At 58.7% G+C, this 26,683-nt stretch overlaps 2 protein-coding genes across 5 annotated transcripts in view; both read left to right on the plus strand.

Annotated features, from left to right (window-relative positions):
• Positions 1–6,335, plus strand: part of MECP2 (methyl-CpG binding protein 2) — a 52,924-nt gene extending 46,589 nt beyond the window's left edge. The window contains exons 1-3 of one of the 2 annotated variants that reach the window (XM_073798870.1): positions 3,845–3,912; positions 5,190–5,244; positions 5,354–6,335. In XM_073798870.1, coding sequence (XP_073654971.1) covers positions 5,482–6,273 — 792 coding nt within the window. In that variant the 5' untranslated portion in view covers positions 3,845–3,912; positions 5,190–5,244; positions 5,354–5,481 and the 3' untranslated portion in view covers positions 6,274–6,335. Of the gene's footprint in view, positions 1–3,561; positions 3,913–5,189 lie in introns of those variants that run through there. The other variant, XM_004315583.4, reaches the window with a different exon arrangement.
• An 11,220-nt stretch (positions 6,336–17,555) lies between these two features.
• On the plus strand, positions 17,556–26,139 carry IRAK1 (interleukin 1 receptor associated kinase 1). Of its 3 annotated transcripts, XM_033849918.2 has the most exons (14): positions 17,557–17,771; positions 17,855–18,022; positions 18,165–18,296; positions 18,416–18,519; positions 18,671–18,856; positions 19,007–19,071; positions 19,276–19,390; positions 20,069–20,187; positions 20,667–20,874; positions 21,195–21,260; positions 22,401–22,637; positions 23,153–23,588; positions 24,084–24,227; positions 24,615–26,139. In XM_033849918.2, exons 1-14 carry the CDS (start codon positions 17,636–17,638, stop codon positions 24,674–24,676), a joined length of 2,178 nt encoding a protein of 725 aa, XP_033705809.1. In that variant the 5' UTR covers positions 17,557–17,635; the 3' UTR covers positions 24,677–26,139. The 3 variants fall into 3 exon arrangements, with proteins under 3 accessions (XP_033705808.1, XP_033705809.1, XP_073654970.1); XM_033849917.2 differs by having other exon boundaries at positions 17,556–17,771; positions 18,671–19,071; XM_073798869.1 differs by lacking the exon at positions 18,671–18,856.
• The last annotated feature ends 544 nt before the right edge of the window (positions 26,140–26,683 follow it).

Here is a 26,683-nt window from a genome sequence, read left to right on the forward strand (position 1 = left end):
ATTTTTGCCTCCACTCCACACCCAGCAGAATGGCTTCCAGACTTCTTCGTGGGCTTTTATTTGTTTTTAAGCAGAGAAGTAGCAGTCAGAAAATAAAGTACCAAACACCTCTGTGCTCCTCAATGCACAGAATTGAAAATCACCATATTCTCACAGTTGCTTCAAGTAATTTCAATTTTTTTTTTCTTTTGTCTGCATTGGGTTTTCGTTGCTGGGTGTGGGCTTTCTCTAGTTGCGGCGAGTGGGGGCTTCTCTTGTTGCGGAGCACAGGCTCTGTGCACGCGGGCTCAGTAGTTGTGGCTCATGGGCTCTAGAGCGCAGGCTCAGTAGTTGTGGCGCACGGGCTCAGTAGCTCTGCGGTATGTGGGATCTTCCCGGACCAGGGCTCGAACCCGTGTCCCCTGCATTGGCAGGCGGATTCTTAACCACTGCGCCACCAGGGAAGTCCCAAGTAATTTCAATCTAAAAGAGCTAGAATAATCACAGAGTTAAAGGCCTTTTTATTCCCATGTTTGGTGCTATTGAAACTTCATTTATTGTTTACTTAGAAACAGTTGAAAAGGTAAACTTTATGTTATGTCTGTTTTATCACAATAAAAAATTCTAAAAATCCAAACAGTTCATTTAGGCTAAGTCAGAGTCCGGGCACAGGGGCCTCCCCACTTTGTAGTCAAAGAACTATGTTCTCCCCTCCTTGAGCTTCTTTTGGTTTGTTTATGTTGAAGTGTAGCTGGTTACGGTGCTGTGTTAGCTGCTCCTTCAGCTTCTCGACGCGGGTGTGGCTGTAGCTCCCCCCTGCTGCTGGCCCAGGCTTCGTCATCCTCGGTTGGTGGCATCACCATCCTCGCAGGCTTTGGCCATGGCCCTTAGCTCATCCCCGGCCCTCGTCCCCACACCGGCCAGCTCTGTTGCTCCACCTCCTGGTCACGTCCCCAGTCCTTGCCCTCCTCGCCCTGGATCACATGCCCAGAGTGCCCCAAGAGGCCTCCCACAGGCTCCCTGCTGCCCACTTAGGTCCCTGGCAGGCCATTCTCCACATAGTAGCCAAAGGGATCCCATCACACTCAGAATAAAACCCGACACAGCCCCACGTGCCCCCTCGAGGCCTCTCTGCTGCCTGGAACCTTCTTCCCCCATAAGCCCATTGGACCCTCACTTCCTTTATGTCTTTCTCTACTTCCCCCAACATCACCAAGTGGGTTTTTTCTTAACTATATTCTAATCAGTTCATTCTTTTGGACAGTCACCTGGTCACTGCGTAGCCCAACAGAGGAGCCCTTTCAACCCACGTCCTTTTGACCCTTCTGCCACCCCTGTGCGCTGCCCTGCCTTTCCACCCCACAGGCCACCCCAGAACTGGAGCCCCCACTTTTCCCCAGGCTAGCCTGGTTCCCCTCCGTGGATGCTAGGCATGTTCCCTTTTGTTTTCATTTTGGTTTTGGTTATGTACTCTTTTACATGATTCAGAAATTGAAATTCTGGTTTGACACACCCGGCGAGGTCTTGCCTCACTCCTGTCCTCACCTTGGTCCTGCCTACCCCGTGCCAGGACTGATTCCCTTCGTTTTTGCCATCTGCTTCCTAAAGTCCCCTTCTTTTCTCCCCCAGAGGGCTGCCTACAGTGTACGGTGTTCCCCTCACAGGAGGTCCTGGGGGTCCCTCACTCATGGTTCGGGCCGCCCGGCTCTCCGTGGTGCGCACGTCGGCGTCTGCCCAGCAGGTCTCTGGCGGCGGCCGTCTGGCTTGGCCACAGTCTTGAGCTGATGAAAAGAATGTTGTCGCCAGTAACATCGGGCATCTGTTGTTTTGCATTTCTGTGGGTGTCTCTTCAGGGTAGGTTTCTAGAAGGGCTGGCCCTAGATGGCATCGGCACCCTTGCTTGTACCTAAGAGGCATTCCTGGGGCGTGTGGTTTGTGCTTGACTTCACCATAGTTAAATTATCAGGGGAGTGCAGATGAGGGCTCTCAAGAAGCCAGCCTTTGCCATCGGTGCAGTGTTTTTCTCGGGCTCGGGACTGCCCAGGTTCCCGTGGTGACAGTGGGCTGCGGGCTGCATGGAGCTGCCCATGGCTCTTCCTCATCTCCCATCAAGGAGCTAAGCCTGGAGAATTAGAAAGTCAGCTGTGTGCTAGAGCTCACACTCGGGGCCCTAGACTTCTGGAGGCGGAGCCAGGATAGGGAGGAGGTCGGGGCGCGCCCTCCCCACACCCTGTCTCCCCATATGCCTGACCTGAGTGTTCCTGGTGCGAACTCACCACTGGTGACTTAGCCACGTCATTGGAGTCTGGTTGCCAGGGCACGCCGTGGTGCCTTTGTTGCGGTCTCCGCGGTTTGGCCAAGAAGGGAAGTCACTTGGGGTGGGCCGACGTGAGCCGCGTGGGCCCAGGCAGCTCTGGGACTGAGATCTGAAGGACAGAGGAGTCTGGCTCTTTTCCCGGATGAGATGAGCTGCTAACTGCGGGCTTCTCAGGTGCCTGATTCCGAGCCCACGATTCTTCTTTCAAGCCTCCCTGGCCCGGGTAGTGTTCTTGCCCTCTTGGCCTGGCCATGAGCGCATCATGGCCAGACCCTGATCCCGGGGCCTCACAGTGACCATTGCCGAAGTACACGAGGAGGGGACCCTACCGGGTGGGACGGAAGCATAGGGAAGGAGCTGTTCTGTTGGCATGAAGGAATGAGGAGGTGCCCGCCCTGGAATGAGGAGCGTGTTCTTCTGCACCTTTCCGTTCTCTCTGCTCTTCCATCCCATCGGCCAAGGCCAAGGCCCTGTGTCGTCAGGAGCGTCTGGTGATAAAGGCTCCCCGACCTGGGATTGCTCCTCTTCTCATGCCAGAACCCTGGGCATCAGTGTCTGGTTACCCACGTCCGCCAGAGTTTATACAACGCCTTTGTGACTCTTCTCCCTCTGGGGTGTTGACCCATTGTTGGGATGAGGAGACCGAGGCACGGGATGCTGAGCTCACTTGCTCAGGTCGCGTTTGAAAATGGCAAAGTCAGCATTTGAGCTCAGGTTGGCTGGCTCCGAATCTGCGTGTTTTTCCACAGCGCTGTGCTCTGCGCCACCGCCCAAGGGGCACTGTTGGACTGTTCCCGTCAGCAAGTTGTACTGTGCTGTTCTTACTGAGCACACGTTTGAGAAAACCCAAAACACAGAAGCTGTAGTAACAGCCAAGCCAGTCCTTCGTGACGAGGAGCCCCCCTCCATTTTGGTGGGTAGGTCCCTCTCCGGCAGTCGAGGAGGGCCTCTTGTCATCCGTCATACACGGAGGCCCTCGGGCACAGCTCGTAACACTGAGAAGTCACCTTCTCAGTGCAGGCATGCTAGGAGTGGGACTTAGGCCACGGCGCAGGTAGGGTGCGGTGGGCCATCGCCGTCAGCAGCCCAAGGGCTCTAAAATGATGTGTGCAGGGGAAGGGCATCTGGATCTGGGCGAGCACTGGCAGAGCAGCCCCTCTCTCAGGGCCCTGCCCACGCTGGGGCGCCCGGGGCCTGCTGTTGCTCACTGTTTCTGCAAACCAGTGTGTTCTCCGTGATACTTACATACTCGTTTAATACTTCAGGGAAGAAAAGTCAGAAGAACAGGATCTCCAGGGCCTGAAGGATAAACCTTTGAAGTTTAAAAAGGTGAAGAAGGATAAGAAAGAAGACAAAGAGGGCAAGCATGAGCCCCTGCAGCCAGCGGCCCACCGCTCTGCTGAGCCGGCAGAGGCAGGTAAAGCAGAGACCTCGGAAGGGTCGGGCTCGGCCCCAGCCGTGCCGGAAGCTTCGGCCTCCCCCAAACAGCGGCGCTCCATCATTCGCGACCGGGGACCCATGTACGACGACCCCACTCTGCCTGAAGGTTGGACCCGAAAGCTTAAGCAAAGGAAATCTGGCCGCTCCGCTGGGAAGTATGATGTGTATTTGATCAAGTAAGTAAGGGTGACTCCTGTTTCTACAGAGCGGGGAGGGCCGGGTGGGCGGGGGGTCAGGGACCGGTGCTAAAAAACTGATGGGGACCCCTTGGAGTGGTAGCTCTTTGCTGCTCCTTGATCAGGAAAATGTGTGTGCATAACCCCACCTCGGGTCAGGGGCTTCAGTAGTGACCACTGCTTGCGGGCGCGACCAGGTACGCTTGGAATGACCGCGTACGTAGGTCACTGCCCTGAATGAGATGTGCCCGGGGTAGCAGAGTGTGGCTTTCCGCACCTGCCGTCAAGGCCTCATCTGGAGCTGGAATAGCAGTAGGGCCTACCCAGGGCCTCAGTGAGGGCACCAGGAGAGGCCGCCTGGGAAGCAGTGAGGACGCAAGGTCCTGCCGTGCACACTGGCCTGGGCTGGGGATGCAAGGGAGCTCCCTGGGCTCGCTGCCATCTCCCAGCTGAGGGGCCCTCCTCAGAACCTGTTAACCTCTTCTTTCTGGGACAGTACTTCTCTGACATTGCGTCATGAACCCAAAGAAACAGGAGTTCATAGGGCTCAGTCTGCTCTGTGAAGCATGTTGGGACAGATGGGCTCTCTGATAGGGCCTCTGGGGAGAGACCCAGATGGGCTCCGTGTGCCTTTCCCACTGTCCCTTGGGCCTTTGTCCAGCTGTGGGCTGGTCGTCGGGTGTTACCTGTTGAAACAGAGTAACTTCGAAGCCAGAGCTTCAGAGGACAAGTGTGAATGCGTGCATTTCAGTTCTTCCCCTTAGATGGTTCCAGAAAGGTTAGCAGTTTTCGAAGGCTGCTCTCAGACAGCCTCATTTAATTCCAGCAACTCAGAAAAGGGTGAGCAAAGCGTTATCCTACTGACGGATGAGGAAACTGATTCCAAAAGAGGCTAAGCAGCGTACCCGAGTTAGCCTGACAGCTAGACAGGGTCCCCAGGCCAGACCCCTTTGGGGGCCAGAGGAGCTTGGTGGCAGGCAGCTGCTCGTGGGCATCCAGTCAGCACCAAGCCGTTCTGGCACCAGAGCAGGCCTCGCGGGCGCCCACGGCCGTTGGGCAACCCGATTGCTTCCTGTGTAACCGAGGCCGCAGCTCCCTAGTTTTAGCTCATCTCAGCTTTTCTTAAATGTGACTCTTGTTCAGCTGTATCGTCGGGCATGCCAGTTGCAGAATGTCTCCTGTCAGAGGGTTTGCCACCACCTTCTCCTCTGCCCCATCTCTGACATGGCTGTGGAAGCTTCTGATTATTCTTTGTGTCTCTCCGTTTGTTCCCACAGTCCCCAGGGAAAAGCCTTTCGCTCTAAAGTGGAGCTGATTGCATACTTCGAAAAGGTAGGCGACACCTCCCTGGACCCTAATGATTTTGACTTCACGGTAACTGGGAGAGGGAGCCCCTCCCGGCGAGAGCAGAAACCACCTAAGAAGCCCAAATCTCCCAAAGCTCCAGGAACTGGCAGAGGCCGGGGACGCCCCAAAGGGAGCGGCACCACGAGACCCAAGGCAGCAGCATCAGAGGGCGTGCAGGTGAAAAGGGTCCTGGAGAAAAGTCCCGGGAAGCTGCTCGTCAAGATGCCTTTCCAAGCTTCGCCGGGCAGCAAGGCCGAAGGGGGTGGGGCCACCACGTCGGCCCAAGTCATGGTTATCAAACGCCCCGGCCGGAAGCGAAAAGCTGAGGCTGACCCCCAGGCCATTCCCAAGAAACGGGGCCGAAAGCCGGGCAGTGTGGTGGCGGCTGCCGCCGCCGAGGCCAAGAAGAAAGCCGTGAAGGAGTCTTCCATCCGGTCTGTGCAGGAGACCGTGCTGCCCATCAAGAAGCGCAAGACCCGGGAGACGGTGAGCATCGAGGTGAAGGAGGTGGTGAAGCCCCTGCTGGTGTCCACCCTTGGCGAGAAGAGCGGGAAGGGACTGAAGACCTGCAAGAGCCCCGGGCGGAAAAGCAAGGAGAGCAGCCCCAAGGGGCGCAGCGGCAGCGCCTCCTCGCCCCCCAAGAAGGAGCACCACCACCACCACCACCACGTGGAGCCCCCGAAGGCACCCGCGCCGCTGCTCCCGCCCCCGCCCCCGCCCCCGCCGGAGCCCCAGAGCTCCGAGGCCCCCGCCAGCCCCCCCGAGCCCCAGGACTTGAGCAGCAGCGTCTGCAAAGAGGAGAAGATGCCGAGAGCAGGCTCGCTGGAGAGCGACGGCTGCCCCAAGGAGCCAGCTAAGACTCAGCCCGCGCTCACGACCGCCGCCGCGGCCACAGAAAAGTACAAACACCGAGGGGAGGGAGAGCGCAAAGACATTGTCTCATCCTCCATGCCAAGGCCAAACAGAGAGGAGCCTGTGGACAGCCGGACGCCCGTGACCGAGAGAGTTAGCTGACTTTACACAGAGCGGATTGCAAAGCAAACCAACAAGAATAAAGGCAGCTGTTGTCTCTTCTCCTTATGGGTAGGGCTCTGACAAAGCTTCCCGATTAACTGAAATAAAAAATATTTTTTTTTCTTTCAGTAAACTTAGAGTTTCGTGGCTTCAGGGTGGGAGTAGTTGGAGCACTGGGGATGTTTTTCTTACCGACAAGCACAGTCAGGTTGAAGACCTAACCAGGGCCAGAAGTAGCTTTGCACTTTTCTAAACTAGGCTCCTTCAACAAGGCTTGCTGCAGATACTACTGACCAGACAAGCTGTTGCCCAGGCTTCTTAGGGTGCGCCTGCACCTCCCTCCCACCCAGCCCCCCCACGTGGTCGTTAGGGGCAGAGAGCACTTGAGAGGACACTCCTGGTTTTGGTGCCGTTGGCGCCCCAGTCTCAGCTCTCCTCCCCCCACCCTGCCCGGCCTCCAGCTCCCCCGCCTCGCCCACTCCCACCCACGTCGGGACAAGGAGGTGTGAGGCAAGAGAGGCAGGTGGATCCTTTAGAGAAGATGCGGATGGCCAGTGGCTATAGCCCGTGTGATCCCACCTGTGGTGGCACAAACCTGGCCCCACGCCGGCCCCAATCCAAAATCGACAAGGACATTTCACAGGACGGGGAAGTAGCACCTGTTCGCCCCAGTTCTGGCCTGGCTAGGAAGGAGTCATCCTTTGAGCCGCTGGGTGTAGACTGGCCTTAGCCAGAGGAGACGATGGCCCAGGGCTGGCCTCCCGCGGGTGGCGCTAGAGAGAGGCCGCCAAGGCCGCAGGACAAGGCCCAGGCAGGCAGGCCCAGGCTCCAGACCGCCGAGCGCAGCAGGCCAGGCGGAAGGGATTCCTAGTCGCTCAGAGCAGTTGTGACTGGTAGTTAGAGCCTTAGTAGATGGGGCAGGGGCCAGGGGGAAGGAGGGGGAAATGTTCTTCCAAAACTTTCCAATTCTAACTCCTCTAGGGACAGCTTAGAACTATTTGCACTATTGAGTCTTCATGTTCCCACTTCAAAACAAACACGCTCTGAGAGCAAACTGGCTTGAATTGGTGACACTTTGTCCCTCAAGCCACCAGACGTGACGGTGTTGACAACTACCTGGATCTGTATATACCTGCGCTTGTTTTAAAGTGGGCTCAGCACATAGGGTTCCCACGAAGCTCCGAAACTCTAAGTGTTTGCTGCAATTTATAAGGACTTCCTGATTGGTTTCTCTTCTCTCCTTCAATTTCTGCCTTCTTCCATTTCATCCTTTCATTTCTTCCCCTCCCCCCACCCTCATCCCTTCTGTTCCAGGCAGCCGCAGTGCCCAACTGTACCCTGAGCCGACGCTGTCAGCTCAGGGCCCCAGAACTCACCCCCCTTGGCCTTCCTGCCGTCAGCCCCAGCCCCCCTCCCACCCATTCTGAGTCCTGAGGAAGCCCCAGGCTCTGCTAAATCCACCTGGCCCTAGTGTGCCTCGGCCTCCGAGGGGCAAGGGAGTGGCAAGGTCTTGCTCTCCTAGGAGTCCCCTTCCCTGGTCAGACCCCGGATCCCAGGCCTTCTCAACCTTCCCACTCAGCAGAAGTGGGGGAGGGAGAAGTTGGGCCGGATATGGATTTCGAAGCCAAGGGCAGCACAGAGACCCACTGTGGCCTGCCAGTGTCATTGAGTGGCCCAGCCCTGACCTTGGCCTCTGCTGGACCGGCTAGGGGCGGGGTGGTCGGGCGGGGCGGCAGGCAGAGCAAGTGCAGACGCCCCACTGCTGCTCCTCAGAGCACAGGTTCTTTTCCGCGGGCCCCGTGTGGCCTCTGCTTGCGGGAGACGGGGTGCGCTCGTACCTCGCGCATCTCCACGTGTGCGCCAGGGCCGTGGCGTGGGCGCGTAGAGGCTTGGGCTTGTTTTGGGGTGTTCATTGACCAGTTTCAATTCAGGATCCCGTGCTTTCACCCTCTGTTCAGGAAGTCCTTATCTAACTGCATATCTTCATCATATTGGTATATCCTTTTCTGTGTTTACAGAGATGTCTCTTATCTAAATCTGTCCAACTGAGAAGTACCTTATCAAAGTAGCAAACGAGACAGCAGTCTTATGCTTCCAGAAACACCCACAAGCACGTCCCATGTGAGCTGCTGCCATGAACTGTCAAGTGCGTGTTGTCTCGTGTATTTCAGTTACTGTCCCCTGGCTTCCTCACTGCGGTGTAACCATGAAGGAGTGAAACATCTTAGAAACCGTCTAGCACTTCCTTGCCAGTCCTTAGTGATCAGGACCTATAGTTGACAGTTCCAATCAGTAGCTTAAGAAAAAAACATGTCTGTCTCTCCCAGAATGGTTAGAAGCAAGGGAGTTTGCCCCGTTCTGTTTGTGGAGTCGTAGCTGGCCTTTCTAGCATTTTTGTATCCATTTCTTGATGCTGCAGAAGCAAGTCTCACAACCAAACCTGCTCTGCTGTCGACCCTCCGGGCTTCACTTATGACTCCTCCCCAGGAAGGGCTGGGCGTCGGAGTAGGGGGAGAGTCCTTCGGGATCCCTCTTCCTCCAAGGACAAAAGGCTCCTGACCCTGCAGTGGCCTCGCACTCCTGGTAACCCCCAGAGGACTCTTATTCACGTGAGCACGGTGTCCAGCCCGTTTGTCGTGGGGCACCATCTCTTTTGCTCGGTCAGGTTTTTAGGCATTAATTACACTTTTCGTCCAGTAAAATGTGGCTCCTGGGACCAGTATCAAGAGCTGGCCTCCCCATCAGCTTGGTACCATCTGGTCCTGGGCAAAAGAGAGCTGGGCCTGCCATTGCCCCCCTTTCACCCATAACAGTTCATTCTGGGGCTGACTGGCATTGGTGGTCGAGAACACAAAGTTTCAAGTGTCATTTTCTTTGGGCCTGGCCCGACCTGCAGCCTTCCTCACTCCCGGCTTCTTCCCTTAGAGTTTCAAGGCTGCAGGTGGCGCCTGAGGCACCTTAGGGTTTTCTCTCCCCGCCCCCCTTTCTTCCACATTCCCTCTTCCCCAAATAAAGGCATTACTAGTGAGTCACCTTTGGGCAGGGGCCCCGAAGCTCCCATACCACCTCTGTCCTGGAGTCAGGTTGACAGGAGGTTGGAGGGAAGGCCTAAGCCACGGAATTCTCACCAGCTGTGTCTGGCCCAATTTGGGGGTGTGACCTCGATTTTGTGTGTACTTGAAGACCATGAAGATCGGGGGCCATCTCTTAGGGACTGTGTAAAGAAGGCAGGAATTGACCGACAGCTTTCAGACACCCGTGGGCTAGGTCAGAGTCACATTCGGTCTCCCCGGCCCTCATTCTGGTTATTAGTGACTACCTCCTCACCTGATGGAATTCTGTGTGTCCTCAAGCTCCTCCCACCGTGCCCGGCCCAGCCCCGCCCCGCCCATTGGTGGGCTTGTCCTAACCAGTGTAGTTGCTGGCCTTGACACTGCAGTGAGCTGGGGACACTGGGCCACAGCCAGGCTCCATCCAGTTCAGCTCCTTCCGCTGCTGCTGTACTCCCGTATCGAAAGGCACAGGAGACACTCAGAAATGCCACGGCCCCTAGTCCGTCAGTGCCAAACTAGCCAAGGGCCCCATCCCCTCAGCTCCCCAGAAAGTGGAAGCCGTGGTGGTGGCCCGGGGACGCCGGAACGGCCACAGCCAGCACCTGACTTCTACTCCTGAGACCCCATGCCGGTGCCGGCACCAGTCTTGTTCAGCAGTGGCATTCCAGGCTAGAGGCCACAAATGGTGGCGGTGGGACCTGGAACAGCCCCACGTGGTCGCTTGCCCCTCTGCCTAGCTTGTCATCGTCGTGATGGCCATCGTGAAGGAGGGTACTAGCCAGAAACAAACAAACCAGTGGGAAAGGAGTTTCCTTAGCTGACGGGACCTCTGGATTTTAAGTAACTTTTAATAAGCAGCTCAAGCCCAGGAGGGAACAGAGGGTGTGAAGTGAATCCACCAGGTGTGGCCACCTGGATCTCCTGGAACCCAAGTGGAGCCTGGCAGCTGAGCTCTGTGCCCCCTTTCCGGAGCGTTCCTGCCAGGCTCTCTGGGGTGACGGGGCCAGGGGAGGTCACAGATACCAGCTCTAGCTTTGTCCAGCCATCCCTAGCAGGGTTGTGGCCCCAAATTGTTTCCTGATGCGAGTTTCCCACACGGGTGGCCCAGGCCATCCAGACCTCGGGAAGTAAGCTCTCTCTAGAGCCCTGTGTGCATTGGCCTAGCCAGTCCCCTGAGTCCCGGCCAGTGGCCCCGGGGTGGGGGGGAGCACGGCCACGTTACCAGGCCTAGTAGTAGAGCCCCTGCTCTCTTGCCCGATGGCCCCGCCACGTCGTGTTCTGGCTCTTAGCTGCTCTCTGCAAGGGCCCCGTCTCACTTCTCTTCATCCGTGAACCCGTCCACTCGAGGGGTTTGTTGAGTCTCGGTTTTTGCTTCTTTCTCTTTTAGAAACTCTGTCAATCTTCAGAAAACATAGTGTAATTGTTAACAATTCTCTAGGATACTGCCTCCCCCAGGGTCTACAGTTCCATGTTAAAGGGGAAAAAAGTGAACACTGAAACCCCTTGTCGACAATTCAGAAGGAAGACCTAAAAAACATTTAGCAGGAAACTACATTTCGATGTCTGAATGAATAAGAGCAAGCTTTTGCAAAAACGCTGATCTAACAGGACTTGGAGCCTGGCCTAATGTGTGGCAAGTGCTGCGGGTGAAGGGGAATCCGGCCTGAAACTGCTGGATCTGAGCCTTAGGGCCCTCGTGTCACTGGAGAGCCCGTCTCTCCGTGGGTAGCAGTCCCTGAGGGCTCAGCTGCCACCCGGTCCTGGGAGAAGGCCTGCCTGTTGCAAAGCTGCAGGAGCCCAGCTCTGGGTGTGGGAAGGAAGGAGAGTGCTCACCAGTGAATCCGAAGGCCCGTGACCTTCTCGCTACCCGGCACCACCTGTTCCTTGCTCCTTTCTGATTTCCGCAGAGCCTACCCCAAGTGCTGATTTGTCAGGAAAAAGAAGTTCTAACTAGGGTGATGTCTCTTCCCCAGCCTCTGCCTGCGGTGCAGCCTGCCCCCAAGGACAGCCCCCGGCTCTGCTCTTCTTGGGGCCTGGGTGAAGGGGTGTGCCCCCCCGCCCCTCACCCGCAGGCGCCCCCGGGGCAGAGGGAGGGCGGGGGCGAGGACCCTCACGGAGGGAAATCCAGCTTTGAGTTTCAGAACGTTTGGGAAACTTGCAAGTTACCTTTGCTGTGCTGGGTCCCCCTCTATCTTCCCTTTCCTCAGGTCCTGCTCAGCAGTGAGAGAAAATGAAATCAAAAGGCCACAAGCTTTGGCCCCTGCCCACTGGTAGTTCCTCTCCCCACAGTGTTTGTGTGTCAAGTGACAAAGCTGTTCTTCCTGGTGACCCTGATTATATCCAGTATCTTATAGACTATGCGCATAGACCTGTTGGTCTCTTCTATCCTGGGCTTTTGTTTTGCCTTTTAGTTTTGCTTTAAGTTCTTCTGTCCCTTTTATTTAATGCACCGACTAGACACACAAAGCAGTTGAAGTTTTATATATATATATCTGTATATTGCACAGTTATAAACTCATTTTGCTTGTGGCTCCACACACAAAAGAAGACCTGTTAAAATTATACCTGTTGCTTAATTACAATATTTCTGATAACCATAGCATAGGACAAGGGAAAATTTTAAAAACAAAAACAAAAAAAACACAAAAAACAAAAACAAAAACAAACAAAAAAAAAAAACCAAAAACAAAAAACAAAAAAAAACCGACAAATCCGTCTGCTGGTCACTTCGGTCCAAGCAGATCTGTGGTCTTTCCTCGCTTCTTTCAAGGGCTTCCCAGTGCCGAGTGAAGGAGGCTCCGGGCAGCACCGGGTTTTGCACTGTTTCTCCCGAGCTTGTGAGAGAGGCTCCAGGGTGCCACTGCGGGACGGCTCATTTCAGTGGGTGGGTGCAAGAGTGCTCCCTGGCTCTGGCAAAGCCCGGAATGGCACTGCCTGGTCCCCTTCGATCTCTGGGTGGGGCAGCTGGAGTCCATGGGGGTGGCCTGGTCCCCCCACGCCTTCCAGCGACCCAGTCCGAGTGATGGTATGTGGAGAGCCGGCTCAGCAGGCCTCCCCACCGGCAGGGCCCCCGCTCTGCCGAGTCTGGGGGCTGGAGGGGAGGCAGAAGGCCGTGTCTTGTCTCTGAAAGTGTGAGCCGTACCAGGTAGAACACCAGGGACCCCAGAACCACACGTGAGGTTCAGTGGGTCCCCTCCAGGAGGTAGCGAAGACTCCAGAAATGTCCCTTCCTCTTCTCCTCCAACCTATGAGTAATTGCATTTGCTTTTGTAATTCTTAATGAGCAATATCTGCTAGAGAGTTTAGCCGTAACAGTTCTTTTTGATCATTTTTTTTAAGTAATTAAAAACACCAAAAAAAAAAAAAATCCAGAAACTTGTTCTTCCAAAGCAGAGAGCATTATAATCACCAGGGCCAAAAGCTTCCCTCCCCGCATCATTACTTACTTCTGAGGCCTGAATCCAAAAGAGAAACACTCGTAGGCCCTTTGGGTGGCCAGGCTCCCCTCGGGCCCCTCGGAGGACCTGGGCAGGGGCAGCTTCCGGGCCCGGCCTGGGGGCTCGCCCCCGCCTTCGTTCAGTATTAGCGGTGGGTCCCTGCCTGCTCTCCCACCCAGCCCGGGGCCGGGGGCAGAGGAGGCTGCCGCCGCTGCTGTCCGGCCTCGCAGGTGGGTGTCCGCGTTATCTGCGCGCATATGCTTTCTGCCCGAGATCTGAAATCAGCGCCGAGTTAGCCTCACCCGGTGACCTCTCGCCCTGCCCGCCCGACGCAGCAGGGCCCACCCAGTTCAGTGTTTCTGGGGAGCTGGACGGTGGAGTGCAAAAGGCTTGCAGAACTCGAAGCCTGCTCCTTCCCTTGCTACCAAGGCCTCCTTTTCCGTTTGAGTTGTCACTGCTTCAATCAATAACAGCCGCTCCAGAGTCAGTAGTTGATGAATACATGACCAAATATCACCAGGACTGTTACTCAGTGTGTGCCGAGCCCTCTCCTCGCGCTGGGCTCCGTGTACCCGGACACTGTAACGTGTGCTGTGTTTGCGCTCCTCCCCCTCCTCCTCCACGCTCCCCTCGTCTCTCTGGGGTTTTTCTGTTTGGGTTTGGTTTGGTTTTTATTTCTCCTTTTGTGTTCCAAACATGAGGTTCTCTCTACTGGTCCTCTTAACTGTGGTGTTGAGGCTTATATTTGTGTAATTTTTGGTGGGTGAAAGGAACTTTGCGAAGTAAATCTCTTCTGTGTTTGAACTGAAGTCTGTATTGTAACCATGTTTAAAGTAATTGTTCCAGAGACAAATGCTTCTAGACACCTTTTCTTTACAAACAAAAGAATTCGGAGGGAGGGGATGGTAACTGAGAGGAGAGGGTCTGTCCTTTCTCCCCAGGAGGGGAGATCCAAAGACAGAACCCCTGCCCAGATCAGCCAGAAGCCACCCAAAGAAGTTGAGCCTAAAGCCAGCGGACCGAATAGCTGACGTGCTGCCATTTGCAAAGTCAGAGCAAAACCAGGTTTTATTCCACTCAGTGAATTCTTTTGCGCACCGCCCCCACGCCAGGTTATTAGCATCATTATTTTTTTTTAAGGACAGACAAGGTTGATGTTCTTGCAAGGGGAGCCAGGAGGGGTGTGAGCAGAGCCAACCTCGCCTCAGTGGGAGAAGGCTGGGGTGGGCCTGAGGGGCGGGGCTCAGCTAGAGGATGGCCATCTCCCTGGAGACCTCCACCGTGGCCACAGGTCAGGTGTATGTTGACAGGGCATTACTGTTCAGGGTGGGCATTACTGTTCAGGGCACCATCATCACATCCCACCCCATCCCGCAGTGCACGACACTAACGTGACCTCTCGATTCCCCTGCTTTCCTGGACGAGAAGATGATGGTGGAGGGGGGCGCACTCCCTTTACTGTCATCCGATCCCCAGCAAAATTTGGACATGAGAAACCCCCTTCTTGTTTCATGGCAAAACCCGATCCTCCTCAAAGAAGCCGTTTACCTCCCATTGTTTAGGGCTGATGGAACAGGGACAGACGCGTGCTCCCTTAGCGCCCGGGGGGCCCCTCCTCTGAAAGGCAAGGACAGTGCTGACCCTAGTGACCATTTGTGCATGGGGCTTAGGAGCGGGAAGAACCAGGCAGGGTTGCTGCCCCCTCCTGAGTCGCAGGGACACAGGTCGCCCTGTGCAGAGGGAGCTGGCTCCAGCCCCGAAGCCCAGAAGCCTGACCAAGGGCGGGAGAGGTGTGCGTGGGGCGTGGGGAGCCGCCCAGGACAGACTTGGCTGGAGATGTCTCCAGAAGCCCTCTATCGCATTCACCTTCAGTTTTTGTGTTTTGGGACAATTACTTTAGAAAAATAAGTAGGTCGTTTTAAAAACAAAAAATATTGATTGCTTTTTTGTAGTGTTCAAAAAAAGGTTCTTTGTGTATAGCCAAATGACTGAAAGCACTGATATATTTAAAAACAAAAGGCAATTTATTAAGGAAATTTGTACCATTTCAGTAAACCTGTCTGAATGTACCTGTATACGTTTCAAAAACACCCCCCCCCCCACTGAATCCCTGTAACCTATTTATTATATAAAGAGTTTGCCTTATAAATTTACATAAAAATGTCCGTTTGTGTCTTTTGTTGTAAAATCAAGTGATTTTTTCATAAGGTTCTTTTACTATTTGAAAAGATGGGCAGCACGCAGTTTTATTTTATTTTTGTAAGTTTTTTAATACGTGTGAAAGCCAAGAATACTCAGCATGCCTTTCTAAGTGACGCGTTCGCACCTTTTGTTGGGAAGTACTGTATCCTGTGCTGTTAGCATTCTCGATAAATCTCTCTGTGAAAGTGACTCCAGGTCTGGGCTTTCATTATCAGACAGCTCCTAGGACAGCACGGTGGTGCATTTCCTGATCCACTCTGGCTGTCCCCGAACACGCAGAAGCCAGCCGCTTTCGGGGGCGGCCACGGGAGGAAAAGGCAGCCTGCGCCCCGCACCGGCCCCCTCTCGGGGCTCCCCGAGGGCCAGGGCAGGGCCATCCCCTCGTCCTGGATGTGCCAAGGTGCTTTTGGAAACCCCCCATCCCCTCACCCCCAGCTCCGACTCCTCTGGCGCCTCCTGCCTGAGACCCTCCCATGGCCTCTGCTGACCTGGCTCCGGCTGCCCGTGTTCCCTGGCTTCCCGTGAGGCTGTGGGCGCTCAGGAGCTGGCGGCATCCCCACAGCCGTCCTCCATCAGGCTGTCGATGGCCTGGAGCGGACGACAGGTGCTCAGAGTCCAGAATCACAGGCACATGTGGACACACCTACTAGGAGGAGCACTAGACAGTCCTGGCCTGGAACATTAAAACGAAGGGTTGAAATTCGCCCCGTGTGCATACTGAGCATCCCTCGGGTGCCAGGGCTGTCCCAGGAGCTGCAGTCCAGCAGTGAGCAAGTAGGACCGAGCAAGTGCCTGTTCCCTCAGTGTGTGCGTGCCCAATAATTTCCCATCCTCGGCTTGGTACTCTCGGTAAGGGCTGTCCCCGTGGGAAGCCACTGGGGCTCAGGGTGTGGCTGGCCTCCTCTTTGGGAGTGGCCGGCGTTGGCTGCAGCTTCTAGGAAGAGGCTGCAACGGAGGCCCATCTTGGGCGGACCTGTTTTCTGGAAAGAGCCTTAAATAAGTCTGTGGATGGACAGCCTGGGGGCGGGGAGGGGGGTAGTAGCCCTCTGGGGTCAGGATCCAGAGGGCAAGGGGGGTGGCCAGGGAAGACCTGCTGCCTTTCAAGCGTGCATCCAGTTGGAGAGACAAAAGAGGAAGCCACCCTTACTGCTCTGGGGGGGGGGGGGGTCTTCCCCCATCTGGTGGGGGAGGCAGGTGAGTGCCGAGGCTGAAGAAGGACGCACCAGGGATACCAGGCATAGCAGGGGCTGAGGGCAGCTCCGCCCGAGGGGCCCGGGGGCTCTCAACCCAGCTCCTACCTGAGGAGCTGCTTGAGCTCCACCTTCGCGTGAGGGCCACGGAGCTATAGGTGCAAACTCGTGGGTGCGGGAGCCGCGGCGCATTCTTGGAACCCCAAGGAGTTCTGGATGGCTTAAGGCTGCTGATGTGTGCAAAGAGCCAGACAGAGGTGGGCAGGAAGGGGCCACATCGTGACAACGGTGGAGGCCGTGCAGAAAAGCCGGGATCCCATCGGAGGGCTTCGGGAACCGAGGGACGGTCTTAAGCAGGAAGTCTTAAGCAGGAAGTCGGTGTGGAGTGATTTGTCCCTAAGGAAGGCCCCTCAGGCAGAGATGAGGCAGGGAAGCCTCTGGGAAGCCCGTTGATCTAGGTTCATCTAGGCAGGAGGTAGTAGGGGGCAGTGGGCCTGCGGGGAAGAGAGGGACTCCAGAGAAGTTCAGGGGGGTGACAGGAAAATGGTGGCTGCAGCAGCAGGGTAGGGAACAGAGAGTCCAGAGACGTCAGCGGCTGCAGAGCCTGGTGGGACGAAGGTGGGGAGACGTCAGGCCGGGAACGGAGCTTGGTGCCTGCTTCAGAAAAGAGAGTGGGAGCAGCCGGAGCCTGCCGTCCTCACGTGTGACAGGAGAGGAGGGACAGCCAGAGCTGAAAGCCTGTTTCTAAGACATGTAAACACGTTTTATGTGCTAGTGGGAAGGAGCCAGCGAAGAAGGAAAGATGGCAGGTACTGCAAAGACCTAACAATCGCTGGAGCAGGTTCCTGAAGGAGCGGAAAAGATGGGATCCAGGGCCCAGGAGGTGGGTGGAGATGCTCTGAGCTTCCAGACCGTTCTTCCTGCACCCAGCCTCACGGCCAGCTGAGGGGAGTCAGCCGGGGAGCCTTCGTGTGACACCATCTGACCCTGTCCCACCTGGATCTCTTGACCACTCTCCACAGCCTCCCGCATGAAACCGAAACTTCCGAAGAGGACCTCCCAGCGTCTCTCACAAGGCCCGCTTCTAGCCTTTCTGGAACGCCTGCGCTGTGCCCGTCGTCCCCGGGCCGAGAACCGCTCTCCTCCAGCCCTCGGGGCCCTGCTCAGACGGCTCCTCCTCCCGGCAGCCTGCCCCGCCCCGCCCCGCCCTCCTCGCCGGGCCCAGGGGCGCTGCCTCCGCTGGGAGTGACCGCGCGCGGCGCCCCCGTGTGGCCGGGGCTCGTGACGGCGGCGGCGGCGGGCGACCTGGCGGAGGGCCCGGGCACCGCCCCTTCCGCCCCTCCGGGCGACGCACGAGGCCGGCTTAAAGGGGAAGTGAGTCAGTGTCCGCGGACTCGGCCGGCCGAGGCTCGCGCCCGCCGCGGCCCCGAGAGGCCCCGGCCCGGCGGCGGCGGCGGCGGCGGCGGCGGCGGCGGCGGCCATGGCCGGGGGGCCGGGCCCGGGAGACCCCGCGGTCCCCGGCGCCCAGCACTTCCTGTACGAGGTGCCGCCCTGGGTCATGTGCCGCTTCTACAAAGTGATGGACGCCCTGGAGCCCGCCGACTGGTGCCAGTTCGGTGGGTGGTGGCGGGCCGGCGGGGGCGGGGCGGGGGGCGCGCGGGGGCCGGACGCCCCGGCCTGACGCACCCCCGCCCCGCAGCCGCCCTGATCGTACGCGACCAGACCGAGCTGCGGCTATGCGAGCGCTCCGGGCAGCGCACGGCCAGCGTCCTGTGGCCCTGGATCAACCGCAACGCCCGCGTGGCCGACCTCGTGCGCATCCTCACGCACCTGCAGCTGCTCCGCGCGCGGGACATCATCACGGCATGTGAGCGCGCGGCCCCGGAGCCCCTGGGACCCCCAGAACCCCCAGGACCTCGGGAGAGGGGCCGCCCAGGGCCTCCCCTGGAGCTCATCCCCCCCCCCCCTTCGCCTGGGCCTAACAGCCCTTTCCTTCCTCTGCTTCCCAGGGCACCCTCCCGCCCCGCTTCTGCCCCCCAGCGCCACCGCCCCGAGGCCTAACAGCATCTCTGCACCTTCTGAGGCCGCGGCCCCCAGCCCCCAGAAGTTGCACTCGTCGGCCTCCACCCTCCTCTCCCCAGGTAAGGCTGCTCCCGGGGGTTGGCCTGATGAACCGGAGGAAAGGAGCCCCTTGACACTGGCCACGGCTGTAGATCCGGCCACTGGTCTCTGTCTGCCTCTCACTGGTGTCTTTATGAAGCTCTTCCAGGCTCCCAGACTCATTCTGACCCTGAGCTCGGCCCTGTCCCAAGCCCTGCTGCCCTCCAGCCACCACTGCCATCGGCAGCCCCTTCCTGTATCAAGGTAGGTGGGTCCTGCCTCCACCCAGAGGTTTGAGACAAGCGATGAGAAGGCAGCCTTTGGTACCCCGGGGAGCCCCAGCCAGACCAGCAGGGGTGGGCTAGGCAGAGGGGAGGAGGCGGGACCTCGCCTGATCTGGGGTTTCTTCCCACAGCGGAGCCCAGAGAGCCCAGCGTCCATCCTGCAGGGGGCCCACTCCTCTTTCTGCTGGCCCCTCCATGAGATTTGCCAGGGCACCCACGACTTCTCAGAGGAGCTGAAGATCGGGGAGGGCGGCTTTGGGTGTGTGTACCGGGCTGTGATGAGGAACACGGTATATGCTGTGAAGAGGCTAAAGGAGGTGTGTGTAGCGTCCAGGCAAAGGCTCTGGAAGGCTGTTAGCCGACCCTCACTTTTCTGGTCCTCCCCCCACTACCCCACACGGCTCCTTCAGCCCTCTGATTTCCCAGTCCAAGGCCCCCGCCCCTTGCTTGTTCTGGGCCCAAAACAGGAGGCAGACCTGGAGTGGACCACGGTGAAGCAGAGCTTTCGGACCGAAGTGGAGCAGCTGTCACGGTGAGCCTGTGGTGTCCCTCCTGGTGCGGGCAGCGGGAGAGGCCCGCCAGGACCGTGTGTCACGCACCTGGCTCCCTTGGTCTCCCAAAGCCTGCCAGGCTCAGGCTAGCTGAGGAAACGGCAGGGACTGTCCCCACGATGGTCAGATGGAAGGCGTGGTGGATGCTGGGGGCCAAAGTGCTCAGACCCCACTTTTCCAAGCAGGTTTCGTCACCCGAACATCGTGGACTTTGCTGGCTACTGTGCTCAGAGTGGCTTCTACTGCCTTGTCTATGGCTTCCTGCCCAACGGCTCCCTGGAAGACCGCCTCCATGTCCAGGTAGCCGTACCTAGGCTGGCACGTTGCATCACACTTGGCACCCGGGCAGAGCGGGACACGGGGCCTGGGCTCTCGGCCTCTGCGAGCGGGGCCCCTCCCTGCTGCTCCCGCATGCCCAGAAGCCTGGCTCGTGGTGCCTCTGAAAGGGGGTTCTGGACTCGGAATAGCTTGACTTGGGCTTCTGCCCTTTGCAAGCAGGGTAGCGGAAGGGTCGCGTCAGCATTGCCCTGAGGGAAGGAGGCGATAGACAGCACCGGGGCCCCATCTAGGGAGGCACCCACAAGACGCAAGGGCTAACCGAACACAGGGCAGGAGCACCTCTAACCTCACGCTGAAGGGCTCAGGATAAGCGTGCTGTGTGCGGGGAGGCGGGGAAAGAGCCTCCGACGACATCCTGATCACCCCAGAGCCAGGACTGCCAGAGCCTGTGGGGGGTCCCCAGGGCATGATCCCAGCCCCGTGCGCTGTGCAGAGAGAGCACCGCGGGAGCTTAGTCGCCACCCTCTTCTGAAGTAGCTCATGGAGACTTTGCTCCTCGTTTTCCAGAAGGGGAAACTGAGGCCCAGAGAGTCAACTGCTCGTCCAGACCCCTTGGTGACAGGTGGAGGGAAGGATGGGGGTCAAAGAACAGTGGCCCGCAGCCTCCCCTCTGCCCCTTTGCTCCTTCTGCCCTTCCAGACCCAGACCTGGCCTCCTCTCTCCTGGCCTCAGCGACTGGACATCCTTCTGGGCACGGCCCGGGCAATTCAGTTTTTACATCAAGACAGCCCCAGCCTCATCCACGGAGATGTCAAGAGGTGAGGAGGGGACACAGCCAGGCCCCCGGGGCCTCTCAGAGTGGCAGGAACATAGTCTACGGCAAGGGGTCACGCTCCCAAACCTTCCGCCGGCAGGGAGCCGTGGTGCCTGCTCGCCACGGCCCACTGGGCCCAAGAAGCCTTGCCCTGAGCGCCCCCCATGAGAGTGGGCCTACCCTCTCCCGCTCGAGACTCAGGTTGGGGATGTCAGGGCTGGGGGCTCTGGGTCACTGAGTACCCGGTGTGGGACAGGTGTGGAAGCAGAGGCCAACGACGGGCCCCACCGATGAACGGGGGCTGAACCGTGTGAGGGTGCTCTGGGGGCCACGTGCTCGGAGCCCCAGGTGGCTGGAACGCTCAGGCGCACCGGCCACTGTCTGCAGTCTGATTTTGTCAGGACCAGGCAGGTGGGGGGGGGGGGGGTCACGGAGTGGGCCAGGGCCAAGGCTGGGCCCACACCACTCTCTTCCCTCCCCAAGTTCCAACGTCCTTCTGGATGAGAGACTGATGCCCAAACTGGGAGACTTCGGCCTGGCCCGTCTCAGCCGGTTTGCAGGCGCCAACCCCAGCCGGAGCAGCACTGTGGCCCAGACTCGGACTGTGCGTGGCACCCTGGCGTACCTGCCCGAGGAGTACATCAAGACGGGGAGGCTGGCTGTGGAGACCGACACCTTCAGTTTCGGCGTGGTGAGCCACTGGGCCCTGTGATGAAGCTTCAGCTCCAGGGCCCTGCCCTCCCCGGCGCAGGCCACTTCCTCGGTCCCGCACCTCGTTTCACGTTTGTAGTTTTGAATTCTTTTGTTTCAAGTGGGCCCTCCCAACCGCCAGAGCTTTAGTCCCACGGCTGCGGCTCTGTCCTTGCTGAGAGTCGGTCCTCGTGTGCCTGTCTGAGGGATGTGCCCCTGTCAGCCCCGGTCCACGCCCAGCTGGGCGTCCCCATCCACTGTGCACCCCTCCCCCCCGCAGTGGGCCTGCCTGCCGCGCCCTCCAGCCTGTCCTCTCTCCAGGTGGTGCTGGAGACCCTGACCGGCCAGCGGGCTGTGAGGATGCACGGTGCCCAGACCAAGTATCTGGTGAGCCTCCTGAGGCAGGGCAGGGAGGAAGGTGGGCCGGGAGGTGCTGCTCTGGGCGACAGACAGGCGTAGACCTGGAGGGCGGAATGATCTGGAACGCAGTGCCCCATGGGAGCCAGCCTCTGCCGTTGCTGACTCATCGTTGAAAATAGGCAGGGCCCCAGACGGCTTCATTTACCTTGCCGAGGAGAAACCTGTCTGTCCTCTTGGATGCCGTGGGCCCTTCCAGACCCCGCCTGGGCTGGGGGCGGGCGAGGAGGGTGCCAGCCACAGTGGAAAACAGAACCGGGTGGGCGCGTGGGGACGGGAGAGGCTGTGGCAGAGAATGCGGCCGCCTCTGAGAAGCCCTCCCGAGTGCTGTGGAGCGGGTCCAAGCTGCCCGGGGCCTGACCTGGAGCCAGGAGCCCAGCTCCTCGCCAGGCCCGTCTGCTCGGTTGGCGCGTGTGCTTCACGCTTTACAAGCTGCTGTGTTTCCTGGCCTTCCGCCCCGGGCTTGGGGCTATTTCTGTCCGTTGCCGGGTCTTGGTGGGTCTGTGCCAGAGCCGGGCAGCCAAACAGGAGACCTCCTCCACGTGGGCCGCTCCGCCCGCCCGGAGCAGCGCACCACACCCCTCGGGCCTGACCGCTGGTTCTCTGTGCCACAGCCAAAGCGAGTTTCCGTAACCATGAGGAGGCTGTGGAAGCCCCCTCACCTGCCCCCCAGACTCGGGCCGACTCCCCGATGCCTGCCCCAGGGCCTTTGTAAGAGCCTTTCCCTCTGCCTGAAAGGCCAACCCCCCACCCAACCCCAGTCTTTCCTGCCAGTCCCTCCCCTCTCAGAACTCAAGGTGGCCTCTGGTCCTGTTCCCACCCCTCTCGGCTCCGCCCTCCCCGGCTAGTTCATCCCTTTAGATCCCCCGCTGAAGTGTCACTTGCTTGGGCCCCAGTTGAAAGCCCCGTGGGCCTCCCTACCGCAGTTTCCATTGGTTAAGAGGCATGTCGGCGTCTCTCCCCTCCCAGGAAGTCAGCTCTGTGAAAGCGGGCCCGGGTGCTGTGTGTGTAGCTGGATCCCTGGGGCCTGGGCCACCAGCGACGAGGGTCTGGGGGTCGCAGCAGAAGGCACGGCCCCCGGTGACCACACTCACGTTACGTGTCCCGCAGAAAGACCTGGTTGAAGAGGAAGCCGAGGAGGCTGGTTTGGCCCTGAAAAGCACCCAGACCACACTCCAAGCAGGTCTGGCTGCAGATGCCTGGGCCGCCCCGATCGCCACCCAGATCTACAAGAAGCACCTGGACCCCAGGCCTGGGCCGTGCCCACCAGAGCTGGGCCTGGCCCTGGGCCAGCTGGCTTGCTGCTGCCTGCACCGCCGGGCCAAGAGGAGACCCGCCATGACCCAGGTAGGCCTGTGAGGCAGGGGGAAGGGAAGCAGCTGAGATGCCAGCCACCCGTGGGAGACCGTGGCCTGCTGGAAATGCCACATTCCTGGCACTGCCGTGTAGGGAGCCAGACACAGCCCCTCGCAGACCTCTTTCTGGAGGAAGTCTCCAAATGTGCCTTGCCTGCCTGTGCTTCTGCTAGGAGTGGCCGGAGCTCCACTGAACCCCGCCTGGTACACAGAGGGAGGCGAGAGGCTTTTTACTGCGCCCCCTTCTGGCTGTGCTGTGCCACTGCACCTAACTTTTTGAGTCCCCTCCCCATCACCCACCTCTCTGTCTCTGAGAAGAGGAAGAAGCCCCATTCGAGGGCACCAGGGCAGCGAGGTTCGCTTCCTAGAAGACAGAGGGAAGCCATTCTAAGTCCTTAGCTTTGCTGGCTACAACTCTCTTCTTCATCCCTGACCCGGAGCCGCTGTGCAGTTTGACCACCTTCTGTGAGGACCACTCGCCCTGAGAGCCCCTCTCCCTCCTCGCAGGCGTACCAGAAGCTGGAGACGCTGCAGGCGGCAGTGGCAGGGCCGTCTCTGGAGCCAGAGGCCACCAGCCGCAGCCCCCCTTCCCCTCAGGAGAACTCCTACGTGTCCACCACTGGCAGTACCCTGAGCGGTGCCAGCCCATGGCAGCCCCTGGCGGCGCCCTCGGGAGCCCTGGCCCAGGCTCCAGAGCGGCTGCAGAAAGGCGCCAACCAGCCCGTGGAGAGCGACGAGAGCATGTCCGGCCTATCTGCTGCCCTGCATTCCTGGCACCTGACCCCGAGCTGCCCCCCGGGCCCAGCCCGGCCAGGCAGCCCTGGCCCAGGGGCCGCCGTGTGGGCGCCAGCACCCCTCGGACAGGCTGGCTGTACTCAAGGGGATGCCACCAGACAGTCGAGCTGGGGGAGCAGCCCGGGGCTCCAGCCCACAGCTGTGGAAGGTACCTGGGGACACGTGCCCAGAAGAGGGACCAGCGGCCTCCTTTGGTGGCAGTCCCCATCTTCCCCACCCCCGGCCTTCTGGGAGGAGAGAACTGGGGCCTACCGTTAAGCTCCCTGTGTCCTTAGCAAGTTCCAGGCCACTGTCTCGGGGAGGCCCCCCACCCGGCCTTGGAAAGGCCCACAGAGGACGGTCCCGTGCCGTCTCATCTCCCCAGACCGCGGCCTCAGCTGGCTGAGGAGAGGCCAGGACCTTGCTCCCCAAAAGCTGGGGGCAAGGAAGGCCCAGTCCAGGACCGGGCTCCAGGCCCAGCAGCTAGCCAGGGCCCTAGCACGGCCCCTTCCAGGCCCCGCTCTCAGAGCGCTGAGGGCCTCTGTCCTTCCGAAGGGCAGGGAGCTGGGCTGGGGACCGGGAAGGCTCATGGGGCCAGAAGTGTCAGCAGGGCGTTCCAGGGCCATCGGCCCCTGTGGCTCAGTGGGCCCTCTTTCCACCCCAGGACCGCTCCTGGGCGGCTCCACGTCGCCACTACCCCCCCAGATTGTCATCAACCCGGCGCGACAGAAGATGCTGCAGAAGCTGGCCTTGTACGAGGATGGGGTCCTAGACAGCCTGCAGCTGCTGTCATCTAGCTCCCTCCCAGGTACCCCAGGACTGTGCTCTGCGGCCGGGCGGCTGGCCTCTGGGCCACTCGGAGCCTTCGTTCTGCTGGGGCCCAGATAGGGCCCCCGCTCCCCGAGCCCGTCACCCCCTCGAACGGCGGCCGGGAGCCCGGCCGGCCCCCACGCCTCCTTTGGGACATCGTGTATTCTGGGTACAGCCCTGTCCCGGCTCGCTCTCCTCCTCCTGACGACACGCACCTTCCCTTAGCCTGGGGGTGGCAGCAGCCCCCGTGCTCCCAGAACACAGGCAGCCCCCACAGCTACGTTCCATTCCAGAGAGCGCCCCAGGAGCAAGGGGGAAGCGCAGCCCAGCCCTCGAGTGCCTCCCCCGTTTGCTAACCGACTGGCATTTCTTCCCCCCTCTGCAGACTTGGGCCTGGAGCACGGGAACAGGCAGGGGCCCGAAGAGAGTGATGAGTTTCAGAGCTGAACTGCCGCCTGGTCAGATCCCTAAACCCAGAAGTCAAAGTTCTCACGGTTGGAAGTTCTCACAGCTCGCGAACCCTCGGCAGCCTTGGGGGCTCCGTCCTCACGGAGGAGGGCAGGTGGTGGCCCTGCTGCTCTTGGGGCGTGGGCACAGGCAGGGCTCAGGGCCCCCCAGGCCGGCTGCGGCTGGCTGTCAGTAGGGCAGGACATCTCAACAGCCTGCCTTGAGGCCAGCATTCGCGGGAGAGGAAAGCCGATGTCGTTGGAGGGGCCGGTGGCGGGGAGGAGGGCAGGTCTGAAGGCTGCTGGCCACACAGGCCAAGGAGGAGAGGTGAGTGGTCCAGTGGGACTAGCGGGGCGCCAGCTCCCCTGAGAGCTGGGCGGGGCTTCTGCAGCCCAGGCCTACAGCAGCAGCCCTTAGCCCTTCTTTTCCGACCTTGCTGAAGCCCTGGGGAAAAGCAGCCACTCTGATGACGGGAACCGATGAGGCCAGGGGCCCTCCCAGCTGCTTGTAATTGGGAAGGGGAAAGTGAGCTGTGGCCGTCCCGTGGTTCAGTCCACTAGCTAGAAGCGGGAGTTCTGAGAGGCCCCAGCGAGTGCAGCAGCGCCTCCCGGCAGGCCAGCGTCCGCAGGCTTCCCCAGGGAGCCGGGAGCCAGCCTAACAGGCCACCGAGCCAGGTCGGGCTCCAGAGGCCACAGGCTCAGCCTCAGGCCCGGGCACTGCTCGTGACAGAGGGGCCACTACCCCAGGTTTGGCTAGGCCCAAACCTTGTGTTACCCAGACAGTGAGAAGCCCCAAGACAGCAGGAAGTTGGCAGCAAGACAGAGAGGAAGGAAAATGAAAATGGGACTCACGTTTGTGGAAGCAAGTCGGCGTTGGTGTAACTGAGTGTCTCTGAGAGTAGCCCAGGGCTGTAGCACAGGCTTCGGATGATTTTGTGTCTGCGATCACGAGTCACACTACATGCCCCGCGAAGCTAGGCACTGGTGAAGTCCAAGTCGTCCTGGAGTAATAAATACGTACACTTTGATCGCTGGCTGTACTTGTAGGCTTTGTGGCACTGAAAGCCTTGAGCTTTTCCAGTGCTTCTCATCTCGGTGTTCTTGACTGTCCAAACCCAGACCCTAGCCTCCCACCCGCAGGTCCTCTGGAGGTTCTTGTTTCCATTCCCATCAAGCCACCATGCTGGCGGCAGATCCACAACACTACTACCCAGCAGTACTTTCACAGGTTGTTAAGTTTTCCCTGGTTTATGGATTTTGACGCTATTGTAAATGGTATTTTTATTTCGTTTTCTAGTTGATCATTGACAGCGTATAGAAACACAACTGAGTTTTGTATATTGGCTTTGCATTCTGTGGCCTTGGCTCTCACTCACACCTTAGCTCTAGTTTTTTGGTGGATACCTTGGGACAGTTTATGCACACAATCATTTCATCTGCAAATAAAGACAGTCTCACCCCTTCCTTTCCGTCTGTGTGCCTTTCAGTTCTTTTTCTTTTCTAATTAATTAGTTAATTAATTAATGTGGCTGCACCGCGCAGCTTGCGGGATCGCGGTTCCCTGACCAGGGATTGAACCTGGGCCCATGGCAGTGGAAGCGCGGAGTCCTAACCACTGGGCTGCCAGGGAATTCCCTCATTTATTTTTCTTGCCTTGTTAACACTTGCTAGGGCCTCTGGTTAAACGTTGAATAGAGCGGTGAAAGTGGACATCCTTGCCTTGTTGTCAATGTTAGGGGGCAAAGTGTTGGCTTTTCACCATTAAGTATGATGCTACCTATAGGATTGTCATAGATGTACTTTGTCAATGTGGTAAACCCCATAAATTGATTTTCCAATATTAAACCAACTTTGTATTCCTTAGATAAAAACAGCACTCGGTCATGATGTGTTATCCTTTTATATATTGCTGAATTCCATTTGCTAATATCTCTTGAGAATTTTTGCATCTGTGTTCATGAGGGGTATTGATCTGTAGTTGTCTGGTAATATCTTTATCTGGTTTTGG

This window comes from Tursiops truncatus, chromosome X, assembly GCF_011762595.2.
Source record: "Tursiops truncatus isolate mTurTru1 chromosome X, mTurTru1.mat.Y, whole genome shotgun sequence".
NCBI lineage: Eukaryota > Metazoa > Chordata > Mammalia > Artiodactyla > Delphinidae > Tursiops > Tursiops truncatus.

Excerpts from the sequence above, each read along its gene's own strand:
- IRAK1 (XM_033849917.2), top strand. The coding sequence starts at position 17,636 with ATGGCCGGGGGGCCGGGCCCGGGAGACCCCGCGGTCCCCGGCGCCCAG. Across the intron at positions 22,638-23,152 it reads GGAGACCCGCCATGACCCAG|GCGTACCAGAAGCTGGAGAC; the intron begins GTAGGCCTGTGA and ends CCCTCCTCGCAG. Across the intron at positions 23,589-24,083 it reads CCAGCCCACAGCTGTGGAAG|GACCGCTCCTGGGCGGCTCC; the intron begins GTACCTGGGGAC and ends TTTCCACCCCAG.